The 14574-nt window shown below is 45.9% G+C and overlaps 1 protein-coding gene across 1 annotated transcript in view; it reads right to left on the bottom strand.

The window, feature by feature from the left end:
• Positions 1–716: 716 nt before the first annotated feature.
• LOC148453840 (uncharacterized) overlaps positions 717–14574 on the bottom strand; it is a 72733-nt gene continuing 58875 nt past the window's right edge. Inside the window, exons 12-13 of the mRNA XM_088461624.1 lie at positions 3086–3211; positions 717–811 (exon numbers count right to left, since the gene is read on the bottom strand). Coding sequence (XP_088317750.1) covers positions 717–811; positions 3086–3211 — 221 coding nt within the window. The remainder of the gene's footprint in view (positions 812–3085; positions 3212–14574) is intronic.

The raw sequence follows: 14574 nt of genomic DNA, 5'->3' as shown, positions 1-14574 counted from the left end.
CGGCGGAAGTCCGGCAGATAAAGATCCCGACGGCCCCTGGTAAGTATCCTAACCCTCCCCTCACCCCCCTAACCTTAGCCCTCCCTTTGGGGTGCCTAACCCTAACCTCCCCCCGGGGGTGCCTGACCCTACACTCTCCTTCCCCTAGCCTAATCCTAACCCTCCCGGGGGGGTGCCTAACCTTAAGTCCCCCTGGGAGTCACTAAACCTAGCCCCCCCCCACACACACACCCCCCAGCGGCTAACAGGTCCCGACGCCCGGCTCACCTACGTTCGGTATGCCGGGCATCGGGATTTCGGCATGGGGCTGATGATAGGTGTCGGTATTTAGATGCCTATCGTTAGTCCCATGCCAGGATTTCACAGCCGGGATAGCCGGCGGTCGGCATTTCGACTGCCGGCTTCCTGACTACATAACTCCAGAACCCCTTATATCACCCTACCGGACTCCCCCCCCCCCAAACTAAAATCCTTCAAACGTTCCCTCATCGTTTACTTACCCTGCCCCCACCTACACTCACATATCCTCTCCTTCGATGTCTCCATCCACCATGTTCTCTGGTGTCCTTGTTGCCCCTACTGTCTCCTATTGCCCCCTTCCTTGAATGTCCTTGCTGGAATTTTATGGGGTTAGTGCTAGAGATGAGCAGTCGGTGAAAACTGAACACAGCCGATCTCTGGGATCCAAGTACAACCAAGTCCCCATTTAGGCTTTTTCACAAGTTGAAACTCGGATTTATAGTACAAACTGGATCTGGCTCATTTATCTCCTCTCTGGTGATTTCAGGTGCGGTGGGGTGGTCCCAATTAACTGGAAAATGGAAATGACTGGAAATTAATGTTATTGATGTTATAAAAATACTTTAGGAACAGAAACAGGCCCAAGTTACATGATTTTAGCTGTTTTATAAATTTTGCAAGAAATTCAAAACCGAACCAAAAAAGCGACAATGACAGAACCAAAACCATAACACGAGGTCTGCGCACGTCTCTCGTTAGTGCCGCTGATTGTTACTCATAGTCCCTGACAGGGCAGTTTCTAGGGTTTGAGGCTCCCAATGCGAGCAGTCAAAATGCGCCCCCCCACCCCCTCGAAGCAATAATATTGTGGAGTGGGCGTGGCCTCATCGTGAGGGGGTGTGGTATCACAGTAAGGGAGTGTGATCTCGAAAGACCACAGAATGTCAGCCACTGTGACTACTGAGCCCAGGGGTGGCAAACCTGTCAGAGGCAAAGCGCTGAAAAATATATGTAGCTAAACAAAAGTCAGACAGCATGCATGCGCCGTAGGCGCGCGCTCAAAAAATGAGGTGTGGCCTAGCTGTTACAAGCCCATGCCGAATTTCTGTGTGCATGCCTTTGGTGTGACATTTGCAGAAGTATGACCTTGCATCACACCCGGTTTTAGTGCGTTGGGAGCGAATCCAGCACATTGAAAATACAAACCATATCCACATAAAATACACTGAAATAAGCCAGATCCACATAAAATACACTGAAAAAAGCCACTTCAGGATTACACTGCAACAAACCACTTCCACATAATATATTGGAAATGCCAGAGGTACATAAACTATGTTTTAAAACCACATCCACCTCAAATACATTATTAAATCCAGACCCACATAAAACACATTGAAAAAACAAGATTCACATAATACACACTTCATTCAAGCCCCTCCCTTACCATTCCATCCCCCTCCCTTACCATTCCAGCCCCCTCCCTTACCATTCCATCCCCCTCCCTTACCATTCCATCACCTCCCTTACCATTCCAGCCCCCTCCCTTACCATTCCAGCCCCCTCCCTTGCCATTCCATCCCGACAGGTCTTAGGCTTCCCCCCCACTGGCTCTCAGGCAAAAGTGCCCATTATGCAGTGCCCCCTGTATTTGTCCCCATATGCAGTGCCCCCTGTATTTGTGCCCCTTATGCAGTGCCCACAGTGGTAGTGCAACTTATGCAGAGCCCACAGTAGTGGTGCCCTTTATGCAGTACACCCAGTAGTAGTGCCCCCAGGAGTGGTGCCCCCTATGCCATGCCACCATTAGTAGTGCCCCCTGTAGTCATGCCCCCATCAGTAATGCCCCCAATAGTAATGGTCCCTGCTTTAGTGCCCCAGTAGTAGAGTCCCCAGTTGTATTGCCTGAAATATTAATGCCCCCTGTATTAGTGCCCCCAATAGTAATGCTCCCTTTGTAGTAGTGCCCCCAGTAGTAAAGCCCCTGGGCCCTGAGTAATGCCCCCAGTAGTGGCACCTCCTAAGCAATGCCCCCAGTAGAAGTGCCCCCCGAGTAATGTCCCCAGTAGTAGTGCCCGGGTGCCCCCAGTAGTGGTGTCTCCCCCAGCAGAAGTGCCCCCAGAGTAATGTCCCCAGGCTGCCTGCACATAAAAAAAACACTAATACTTACCTTCAGCCCCGCTCCGGCGTCCGCTCCGCTCGGCTGCTCCTTTGCACTATGGGAAAGATGTCATGACGTCCTCCCATAGTGCACACTGGGGGAGCCGGGAGCCGGGAGCCGGGAGCCGGAAGCCGGAGGCTCCATCTCTCCGGCTGCTCTGCTCTGCCGGGCGCCCGCTGGTAACTGAATCTCAGCGGGCGCCCGGCAGTTAACAGGCTGTTTCTGCTGGGCGGTGCGCCCCGTGCGATTGCACGAGTCGCCTGCCCCTAGAAACGCCCTGGTCCCTGAATTGTCCGATGGATTCTTCTGTTTATTGTATCCCACATCTGCTTACACTTAATTGTATCTTATTATACATACTTGTAGCCATGTATTTGCTTTTATGCTTAATTAGATTAATGTAATTGCGTTCCGATAGCCCAGCGCTGCGGAATTTGTGGCGCCATGTAAATAAATGAGAACGATGATGATCCACTTGAGAATGGACACATTTATCATGTTCCAGGCCCACATCTGTGTCTCCTCTGAATACACTTTGAATAATATTATAAAAAGCGTCCAAACGGTAGTTTGGGCATCCAAAAGAGGGACCAATTGCTGCTCGCCACCTCACAAAAATCCCAGGGTGTGCAAAAACAATTGAATATCCCCCTTGATGCAAGAGAGAAGACCATACCATCCTACCATCACAGGTCCGTCCATTACTACCAAGTGTCCAACCGGCCCGACAGCGGCACTCAATGCCCCCTTCCTGCCTCTCGCTGCACAGGTGCTCACAGCCGCCATTTTTCATGTTGCATGATGTGATATCTGTCAGAACAAGACAGAGGACAGTAGATTATTATTACTCAATGGCGCATTAAGGGGGGTCCCGACTTCAGAGAGTAAATGATTGACTTAGGGCAAGAAGAGCGCACAACTTCTTCTACTTCACTTAATACGTTGTTATTACAGTTCAGTTATTATGTTGTTATTACAGTTCAGTTAATATGTTGTTATTACAGATCAGTTAATATGTTGTGATTACAGTTCAGTTAATATGTTGTTATAATATTTCAGTTACTATGTTATTACAGTTCAGTTAATCAGTCTTAGGGCCTGATTCAGCAAGGATCGCAACTACGATTACGTACACAATCGGACGATTGTTGCGATCTGCGCATGTCTATGCATTGCAGTGCGTGAACCTACCACTGCAATCGGGACTGCGACCGCAGAGACTACGCAGACCCATCACAGAGTGATTCACAGGAAGTACCATTTGAGGGAGGTGATGGGGAGAGGGTCAGTGAAACACAGGTGTGCCAGTCTGTTTGAACGTTGTTACAGGGGCGGGAATTCTGCGATGCCGTACGCAGCTTGGGCTTTAACTGTGTGAGCGGAAGTTAGCTATTCCTGAGTAAGGTCAGAGCCTGTGTAAGTGTGTGTGAGGATGTGATGGTACTCCATGTTACTGATGGTCTCTCAGTCTTGTGTAGTCACTGTGTGTGATGAGGTTAGTAATTCCTGAGTAAGGTCAGAGCCTGTGTAAGTGTGTGTGAGGCTGTGATGGTACTCCATGTTACTGATGGTGTCTCAGTCTTGTGTAATCACTGTGTGTGATGAGGTTAGTAATTCCTGAGTAAGGTCAGAGCCTGTGTAAGTGTGTGTGAGGATGTGATGGTACTCCATGTTACTGATGGATTCTCAGTCTTTTGTAATCACTGTGTGTGATGAGGTTAGTAATTCCTGAGTAAGGTCAGAGCCTGTGTAAGTGTGTGTGAGGATGTGATGGTACTCCATGTTACTGATGGTATCTCAGTCTTGTGTAATCACTGTGTGTGATGACATTAGTAATTCCTGAGTAAGGTCAGAGCCTGTGTAAGTGTGTGTGAGGATGTGATGGTACTCCATGTTACTGATGGTGTCACAGTCTTGTGTAGTCACTGTGTGTGATGAGGTTAGTAATTCCTGAGTAAGGTCAGAGCCTGTGTATGTGTGTGTGAGGCTGTGATGGTACTCCATGTTACTGATGGATTCTCAGTCTTTTGTAATCACTGTGTGTGATGAGGTTAGTAATTCCTGAGTAAGGTCAGAGCCTGTGTAAGTGTGTGTGAGGATGTGATGGTACTCCATGTTACTGATGGTATCTCAGTCCTGTGTAGTCACTGCGTGTGATGAGGTTAGTAATTCCTGAGTAAGGTCAGAGCCTGTGTAAGTGTGTGTGAGGCTGTGATGGTACTCCATGTTACTGATGGTGTCTCAGTCTTGTGTAATCACTGTGTGTGATGACATTAGTAATTCCTGAGTAAGGTCAGAGCCTGTGTAAGTGTGTGTGAGGATGTGATGGTACTCCATGTTACTGATGGTGTCACAGTCTTGTGTAGTCACTGTGTGTGATGAGGTTAGTAATTCCTGAGTAAGGTCAGAGCCTGTGTATGTGTGTGTGAGGCTGTGATGGTACTCCATGTTACTGATGGTGTCACAGTCTTGTGTAGTCACTGTGTGTGATGAGGTTAGTAGTTCCTGAGTAAGGTCAGAGCCTGTGTATGTGTGTGTGAGGCTGTGATGGTACTCCATGTTACTGATGGATTCTCAGTCTTTTGTAATCACTGTGTGTGATGAGGTTAGTAATTCCTGAGTAAGGTCAGAGCCTGTGTAAGTGTGTGTGAGGATGTGATGGTACTCCATGTTACTGATGGTATCTCAGTCTTGTGTAATCACTGTGTGTGATGACATTAGTAATTCCTGAGTAAGGTCAGAGCCTGTGTATGTGTGTGTGAGGCTGTGATGGTACTCCATGTTACTGATGGATTCTCAGTCTTTTGTAATCACTGTGTGTGATGAGGTTAGTAATTCCTGAGTAAGGTCAGAGCCTGTGTAAGTGTGTGTGAGGATGTGATGGTACTCCATGTTACTGATGGTGTCTCAGTCTTGTGTAGTCACTGTGTGTGATGACATTAGTAATTCCTGAGTAAGGTCAGATCCTGTGTAAGTGTGTGTGAGGCTGTGAGGTACTCCATGTTACTGATGGTGTCTCAGTCTTGTGTAATCACTGTGTGTGATGACATTAGTAATTCCTGAGTAAGGTCAGAGCCTGTGTAAGTGTGTGTGAGGCTGTGATGGTACTCCATGTTACTGATGGTGTCACAGTCTTGTGTAGTCACTGTGTGTGATGAGGTTAGTAATTCCTGAGTAAGGTCAGAGCCTGTGTAAGTGTGTGTGAGGATATGATGGTACTCCATGTTACTGATGGATTCTCAGTCTTTTGTAATCACTGTGTGTGATGAGGTTAGTAATTCCTGAGTAAGGTCAGAGCCTGTGTAAGTGTGTGTGAGGCTGTGATGGTACTCCATGTTACTTATGGTATCTCAGTCTTGTGTAATCACTGTGTGTGATGAGGTTAGTAATTCCTGAGTAAGGTCAGAGCCTGTGTAAGTGTGTGTGAGGCTGTGATGGTACTCCATGTTACTGATGGTATCTCAGACTTGTGTAATCACTGTGTGTGATGAGGTTAGTAATTCTTGAGTAAGGTTAGAGCCTGTGTAAGTGTGTGTCAGGATGTGATGGTACTCCATGTTACTGATGGTCTCTCAGTCTTGTGTAATCACTGTGTGTGCTGAGGTTAGTAATTCCTGAGTAAGATCAGAGCCTGTGTAAGTGTGTGTGAAGCTGTGATGTTACTCCATGTTACTGATGGTCTCTCAGTCTTGTGTAGTCACTGCGTGTCATGAGGTTAGTAATTCCTGAGTAAGGTCAGAGCCTGTGTAAGTGTGTGTGAGGTTGTGATGGTAATCCATGTTACTGATGGTGTCTTAGTCTTGTGTAGTCACTGTGTTTGATGAGGTTAGTAATTCCTGAGTAAAGTCAGCGCCTGTGTAAGTGTGTGTGAGGCTGTGATGGTACTCCATGTTACAGATGGTGTCTCAGTCTTGTGTAATCACTGTGTGTGATGAGGTTAGTAATTCCTGAGTAAGGTCAGAGCCTGTGTAAGTGTGTGTGAGGCTGTGATGGTACTCCATGTTACTGATGGTCTCTCAGTCTTGTGTAATCACTGTGTGTGATGACATTAGTAATTCCTGAGTAAGGTCAGAGCCTGTGTAAGTGTGTGTGATGATGTGATGGTACTCCATGTTACTGATGGTCTCTCAGTCTTGTGTAGTCACTGTGTGTGATGACATTAGTAATTCCTGAGTAAGGTCAGAGCCTGTGTAAGTGTGTGTGAGGATGTGATGGTACTCCATGTTACTGATGGTATCTCAGTCTTGTGTAATCACTGCGTGTGATGAGGTTAGTAATTCCTGAGTAAGGTCAGAGCCTGTGTAAGTGTGTGTGAGGCTGTGATGGTACTCCATGTTACTGATGGTCTCTCAGTCTTGTGTAATCACTGTGTGTGATGAGGTTAGTGATTCCTGAGTAAGGACAGAGCCTGTGTAAGTGTGTGTGGTGATGTGATGGTACTCCATGTTACTGATGGTCTCTCAGTCTTGTGTAATCACTGTGTGTGATGAGGTTAGTAAGTCCTGTGTAAGGTCAGAGCCTGTGTAAGTGTGTGTGAGGATGTGATGGTACTCCATGTTACTGATGGTCTCTGTGTCTTGTGTAATCACTGTGTGTGATGAGGTTAGTAATTACTGAGTAAGGTCAGAGCCTGTGTATGTGTGTGTGAGGCAGTGATGGTACTCCATGTTACTGATGGTTTCTCAGTCTTGTGTAATCACTGCGTGTGATGAGGTTAGTAATTCCTGAGTAAGGTCAGAGCCTGAGTAAGTGTGTGTGAGGATGTGATGGTACTCCATGTTACAGATGGTGTCTCAGTCTTGTGTAATCACTGTGTGTGATGAGGTTAGTAATTCGTGAAAAAGGTCAGAGCCTGTGTAAGTGTGTGTGAGGCTGTGATGGTACTCCATGTTACAGATGGTGTCTCAGTCTTGTGTAATAACTGTGTGTGATGAGGTTAGTAATTCGTGAAAAAGGTCAGAGCCTGTGTAAGTGTGTGTGAGGCTGTGATGGTACTCCATGTTACTGATGGTTTCTCAGTCTTGTGTAATCACTGCATGTGATGAGGTTAGTAATTCCTGAGTAAGGTCAGAGCCTGTGTAAGTGTGTGTGAGGCTATGATGGTACTCCACGTTACTGATGGTATCTCAGTCTTGTGTAATCACTGCGTGTGATGAGGTTAGTGATTCCTGAGTAAGGTCAGAGCCTGTGTAAGTGTGTGTGAGGATGCGATGGTACTCCATGTAACTGATGGTATCTCAGTCTTGTGTAATCACTGCGTGTGATGAGGTTAGTGATTCCTGAGTAAGGTCAGAGCGTGTGTAAGTGTGTGTGAGGATGTGATGGTACTCCATGTTACTGATGGTTTCTCAGTCTAGTGTCTTCACTGCGTGTGATGAGGTTAGTAATTCCTGAGTAAGGTCAGAGCCTGTGTAAGTGTGTGTGAGGTTGTGATTGTACTCCATGTTGCTGATGGTGTCTCAGTGTTGTGTAGTCACTGCGTGTGATGAGGTTAGTAATTCCTGAGTAAGGTCAGAGCCTGTGTAAGTGTTTGTGAGTCTGTGATGGTACTCCATGTTACTGATGGTTTCTCAGTCTTGTGTAATCGCTGTGTGTGATGAGGTTAGTAATTCCTGAGTAAGGTCAGAGCCTGTGTAAGTGTGTGTGAGGATGTGATGGTACTCCATGTTACTGATGGTGTCTCAGTCTTGTGTAGTCACTGTGTGTGATGAGGTTAGTAATTCCTGAGTAAGGTCAGAGCGTGTGTAAGTGTGTGTGAGGATGTGATGGTACTCCATGTTACTGATGGTCTCTCAGTCTTGTGTAGTCACTGCGTGTGATGAGGTTAGTAATTCCTGAGTAAGGTCAGAGCCTGTGTAAGTGTGTGTGAGGATGTGATGGTACTCCATGTTACTGATGGTGTCTCAGTCTTGTGTAATCACTGCGTGTGCTGAGGTTAGTAATTCCTGAGTAAGGTCAGAGCCTGTGTAAGTGTGTGTGAGGCTGTGATAGTACTCCATGTTACTGATGGTATCTCAGTCTTGTGTAATCACTGCGTGTGATGAGGTTAGTAATTCCTGAGTAAGGTCAGAGCCTGTGTAAGTGTGTGTGAGGATGTGATGGTACTCCATGTTACTGATGGTGTCTCAGTCTTGTGTAGTCACTGCGTGTGATGAGGTTAGCAATTCCTGAGTAAGGTCAGAGCCTGTGTAAGTGTGTGTGAGGATGTGAGGGTACTCCATGTTACTGATGGTCTCTCAGTCTTTTGTAATCACTGCGTGTGATGAGGTTAATAATTCCTGAGTAAGGTCAGAGCCTGTGTAAGTGTGTGTGAGGATGTGATGGTACTCCATGTTACTGGTGGTCTCTCAGTCTTGTGTAGTCACTGTGTGTGATGAGGTTAGTAATTCCTGAGTAAGGTCAGAGCCTGTGTAAGTGTGTGTGAGGCTGTGATAGTACTCCATGTTACTGATGGTATCTCAGTCTTGTGTAATCACTGCATGTGATGAGGTTAGTGATTCCTGAGTAAGGACAGAGCCTGTGTGTGTGTGAGGCTGTGATGATACTCCATTTTACAGATGGTATCTCAGTCTTGTGTAATCACTGTGTTTGATGAGGTTAGTAATTCCTGAGTAAAGTCAGCGCCTGTGTAACTGTGTGTGAGGCTGTGATGGTACTCCATGTTACAGATGGTGTCTCAGTCTTGTGTAATCACTGTGTGTGATGACATTAGTAATTCCTGAGTAAGGTCAGAGCCTGTGTAAGTGTGTGTGAGGCTGTGATGGTACTCCATGTTACTGATGGTGTCTTAGTCTTGTGTAATCACTGTGTGTGATGACATTAGTAATTACTGAGTAAGGTCAGAGCCTGTGTATGTGTGTGTGAGGCTGTGATGGTACTCCATGTTACTGATGGTGTCTTAGTCTTGTGTAATCACTGCATGTGATGAGGTTAGTAATTCCTGAGTAAGGTAAGAGCCTGTGTAAGTGTGTGTGAGGCTGTGATGGTACTCCACGTTACTGATGGTATCTCAGTCTTGTGTAATCACTGCGTGTGATGAGGTTAGTAATTCCTGAGTAAGGTCAGAGCCTGTGTAAGTGTGTGTGAGGCTGTGATGGTACTCCATGTTACTGATGGTGTCTCAGTCTTGTGTAATCACTGTGTTTGATGAGGTTAGTAATTCCTGAGTAAAGTCAGCGCCTGTGTAACTGTGTGTGAGGCTGTGATGGTACTCCATGTTACAGATGGTGTCTCAGTCTTGTGTAATCACTGTGTGTGATGAGGTTAGTAATTCCTGAGTAAGGTCAGAGCCTGTGTAAGTGTGTGTGAGGCTGTGATGGTACTCCATGTTACTGATGGTCTCTCAGTCTTGTGTAATCACTGCGTGTGATGAGGTTAGTAATTCCTCAGTAAGGTCAGAGCCTGTGTAAGTGTGTGTGATGATGTGATGGTACTCCATGTTACTGATGGTGTCTCAGTCTTGTGTAATCACTGTGTGTGATGAGGTTAGTAATTCGTGAAAAAGGTCAGAGCCTGTGTAAGTGTGTGTGAGGCTGTGATGGTACTCCATGTTACTGATGGTCTCTCAGTCTTGTGTAATCACTGTGTGTGATGAGGTTAGTGATTCCTGAGTAAGGACAGAGCCTGTGTAAGTGTGTGTGAGGATGTGATGGTACTCCATGTTACTGATGGTCTCTCAGTCTTGTGTAATCACTGCATGTGATGAGGTTAGTAATTCCTGAGTAAGGTCAGAGCCTGTGTAAGTGTGTGTGAGGCTGTGATGGTACTCCATGTTACTGATGGTTTCTCAGTCTTGTGTAGTCACTGTGTGTGATGAGGTTAGTAATTCCTGAGTAAGGTCAGAACCTGTGTAAGTGTGTGTGAGGCTGTGATGGTACTCCATGTTACTGATGGTGTCACAGTCTTGTGTAGTCACTGTGTGTGATGAGGTTAGTAATTCCTGAGTAAGGTCAGAGCCTGTGTAAGTGTGTGTGAGGATGTGATGGTACTCCATGTTACTGATGGTCTCTGTGTCTTGTGTAATCACTGTGTGTGATGAGGTTAGTAATTACTGAGTAAGGTCAGAGCCTGTGTATGTGTGTGTGAGGCTGTGATGGTACTCCATGTTACTGATGGTTTCTCAGTCTTGTGTAATCACTGCGTGTGATGAGGTTAGTAATTCCTGAGTAAGGTCAGAGCCTGTGTAAGTGAGTGTGAGGCTGTGATGGTACTCCATGTTACTGATGGTATCTCAGTCTTGTGTAATCACTGTGTGTGATGAGGTTAGTAAGTCCTGAGTAAGGTCAGAGCCTGTGTAAGTGTGTGTGAGGATGCGATGGTACTCCATGTTACTGATGGTCTCTGTGTCTTGTGTAATCACTGTGTGTGATGAGGTTAGTAATTACTGAGTAAGGTCAGAGCCTGTGTATGTGTGTGTGAGGCTGTGATGGTACTCCATGTTACTGATGGTTTCTCAGTATTGTGTAATCACTGCGTGTGATGAGGTTAGTAATTCCTGAGTAAGGTCAGTACCTGTGTAAGTGTGTGTGAGGATGTGATGGTACTCCATGTTACTGATGGTTTCTCAGTCTTGTGTAATCACTGTGTGTGATGAGGTTAGTAATTCCTGAGTAAAGTCAGAGCCTGTGTATGTGTGTGTGAGGCTGTGATGGTACTCCATGTTACTGATGGTTTCTCAGTCTTGTGTAATCAATGCATGTGATGAGGTTAGTAATTCCTGAGTAAGGTCAGAGCCTGTGTAAGTGTGTGTGAGGCTGTGATGGTACTCCTTGTTACTGATGGTGTTTCAGTCTTGTGTAGTCACTGTGTGATGAGGTTAGTAATTCCTGAGTAAGGTCAGAGCCTGTGTAAGTGTGTGTGGGGATGTGATGGTACTCCATGTTACTGATGGTTTCTCAGTCTTGTGTAGTCACTGTGTGTGATGAGGTCAGTAATTCCTGAGTAAGGTCAGAGCCTGTGTAAGTGTGTGTGAGGCTGTGATGGAACTCCATGTTACTGATGGTCTCTCAGTCTTGTGTAGTCACTGTGTGTGATGAGGTAAGTAATTCCTGAGTAAGGTCAGAGCCTGTGTAAGTGTGTGTGAGGATGTGATGGTACTCCATGTTACTGATGGTGTCTCAGTCTTGTGTAATCACTGCGTGTGCTGAGGTTAGTAATTCCTGAGTAAGGTCAGAGCCTGTGTAAGTGTGTGTGAGGCTGTGATGGTACTCCATGTTACTGATGGTTTCTCAGTCTTGTGTAATCACTGCGTGTGATGAGGTTAGCAATTCCTGAGTAAGGTCAGAGCCTGTGTAAGTGAGTGTGAGGCTGTGATGGTACTCCGTGTTACTGATGGTTGCTCAGTCTTGTGTAATCACTGTGTGTGATGAGGTTAGTAATTCCTGAGTAAAGTCAGAGCCTGTGTATGTGTGTGTGAGGCTGTGATGGTACTCCATGTTACTGATGGTTTCTCAGTCTTGTGTAATCACTGCATGTGATGAGGTTAGTAATTCCAGAGTAAGGTCAGAGCCTGTGTAAGTGTGTGTGAGGCTGTGGTGGTACTCCACGTTACTGATGGTATCTCAGTCTTGTGTAATCACTGCGTGTGATGAGGTTAGTAATTCCTGAGTAAGGTCAGAGCCTGTGTAAGTGTGTGTGAGGCTGTGATGGTACTCCATGTTACTGATGGTGTCTCAGTCTTGTGTAATCACTGTGTGTGAAGAGGTCAGTAATTCCTGAGTAAGGTCAGAGCCTGTGTAAGTGTGTGTGAGGCTGTGATGGTACTCCATGTTACTGATGGTGTCTTAGTCTTGTGTAATCACTGTGTGTGATGACATTAGTAATTCCTGAGTAAGGTCAGAGCCTGTGTAAGTGTGTGTGAGGCTGTGATGGTACTCCATGTTACTGATGGTATCTCAGTCTTGTGTAATCACTGTGTGTGATGAGGTTAGTAATTCCTGAGTAAGGTCAGAGCCTGTGTAAGTGTGTGTGAGGCTGTGATGGTACTCCATGTTACTGACGGTCTCTCAGTCTTGTGTAATCACTGCGTGTGATGAGGTCAGTAATTCCTGAGTAAGGTCAGAGCCTGTGTAAGTGTGTGTGAGGCTGTGATGGTACTCCATGTTACTGATGGTAGCTCAGTCTTGTGTAATCACTGTGTGTGATGAGGTTAGTAATTCCTCAGTAAGGTCAGAGCCTGTGTAAGTGTGTGTGATGATGTGATGGTACTCCATGTTACTGATGGTGTCTCAGTCTTGTGTAATCACTGTGTGTGATGAGGTTAGTAATTCGTGAAAAAGGTCAGATCCTGTGTAAGTGTGTGTGAGGCTGTGATGGTACTCCATGTTACTGATGGTCTCTCAGTCTTGTGTAATCACTGTGTGTGATGAGGTTAGTGATTCCTGAGTATGGACAGAGCCTGTGTAAGTGTGTGTGGTGATGTGATGGTACTCCATGTTACTGATGGTCTCTCAGTCTTGTGTAATCACTGTGTGTGATGAGGTTAGTGATTCCTGAGTATGGACAGAGCCTGTGTAAGTGTGTGTGAGGATGTGATGGTACTCCATGTTACTGATGGTCTCTGTGTCTTATGTAATCACTGTGTGTGATGAGGTTAGTAATTACTGAGTAAGGTCAGAGCCTGTGTATGTGTGTGTGAGGCTGTGATGGTACTCCATGTTACTGATGGTTTCTCAGTCTTGTGTAATCACTGCGTGTGATGAGGTTAGTAATTCCTGAGTAAGGTCAGAGCCTGTGTAAGTGAGTGTGAGGCTGTGATGGTACTCCGTGTTACTGATGGTTTCTCAGTCTTGTGTAACCACTGTGTGTGATGAGGTTAGTAATTCCTGAGTAAAGTCAGAGCCTGTGTAAGTGTGTGTGAGGATGTGATGGTACTCCATGTTCCTGATGGTTTCTCAGTCTTGTGTCATCACTGCGTGTGATGAGGTTAGTAATTCCTGAGTAAGGTCAGAGTCTGTGTAAGTGTGTGTGAGGTTGTGATTGTACTCCATGTTGCTGATGGTGTCTCAGTGTTGTGTAGTCACTGCGTGTGATGAGGTTAGTAATTCCTGAGTAAGGTCAGAGCCTGTGTAAGTGTGTGTGAGTCTGTGATGGTACTCCATGTTACTGATGGTTTCTCAGTCTTGTGTAATCACTGCGTGTGATGAGGTTAGTAATTCCTGAGTAAGGTCAGAGCCTGTGTAAGTGTGTGTGAGGATGTGATGGTACTCCATGTTACTGATGGTGTCTCAGTCTTGTGTAGTCACTGTGTGCGATGAGGTTAGTAATTTCTGAGTAAGGTCAGAGCCTGTGTAAGTGTGTGTGAGGATGTGATGGTACTCCATGTTACTGATGGTGTCTCAGTCTTGTGTAGTCACTGCGTATGCTGAGGTTAGTAATTCCTGAGTAAGGTCAGAGCGTGTGTAAGTGTGTGTGAGGATGTGATGGTACTCCATGTTACTGATGGTCTCTCAGTCTTGTGTAGTCACTGCGTGTGATGAGGTTAGTAATTCCTGAGTAAGGTCAGAGCCTGTGTAAGTGTGTGTGAGGATGTGATGGTACTCCATGTTACTGATGGTGTCTCAGTCTTGTGTAATCACTGCGTGTGCTGAGGTTAGTAATTCCTGAGTAAGGTCAGAGCCTGTGTAAGTGTGTGTGAGGCCGTGATGGTACTCCATGTTACTGATGGTGTCTCAGACTTGTGTAATCACTGTGTGTGATGAGGATAGTAATTCTTGAGTAAGGTTAGAGCCTGTGTAAGTGTGTGTGAGGATGTGATAGTACTCCATGTTACTGATGGTCTCTCAGTCTTGTGTAATCATTGTGTGTGATGAGGTTAGTAATTCCTGAGTAAGGTCAGAGGCTGTGTAAGTGTGTGTGAAGCTGTGATGTTACTCCATGTTACTGATGGTTTCTCAGTCTTGTGTAATCACTGCGAGTGATGAGGTTAGTAATTCCTGAGTAAGGTCAGAGCCTGTGTAAGTGTGTGTGAGGCTGTGATGGTACTCCATGTTACTGATGGTCTCTCAGTCTTGTGTAGTCACTGCGTGTCATGAGGTTAGTAATTCCTGAGTAAGGGCAGAGCCTGTGTAAGTGTGTGTGAGGCTGTGATGGTACTCCATGTTACTGATGGTGTCTTAGTCTTGTGTAGTCACTGCGTGTGATGAGGTTAGTAATTCCTGAGTAAGGGCAGAGCC

This window comes from Taudactylus pleione, unplaced genomic scaffold (genome assembly GCF_031769625.1).
Source record: "Taudactylus pleione unplaced genomic scaffold, aTauple2 ptg001082l, whole genome shotgun sequence".
NCBI lineage: Eukaryota > Metazoa > Chordata > Amphibia > Anura > Myobatrachidae > Taudactylus > Taudactylus pleione.
The sequence above is the reverse complement of the archived record's forward strand: the minus strand, read 5'-3'. Positions and strand labels throughout refer to the sequence as shown.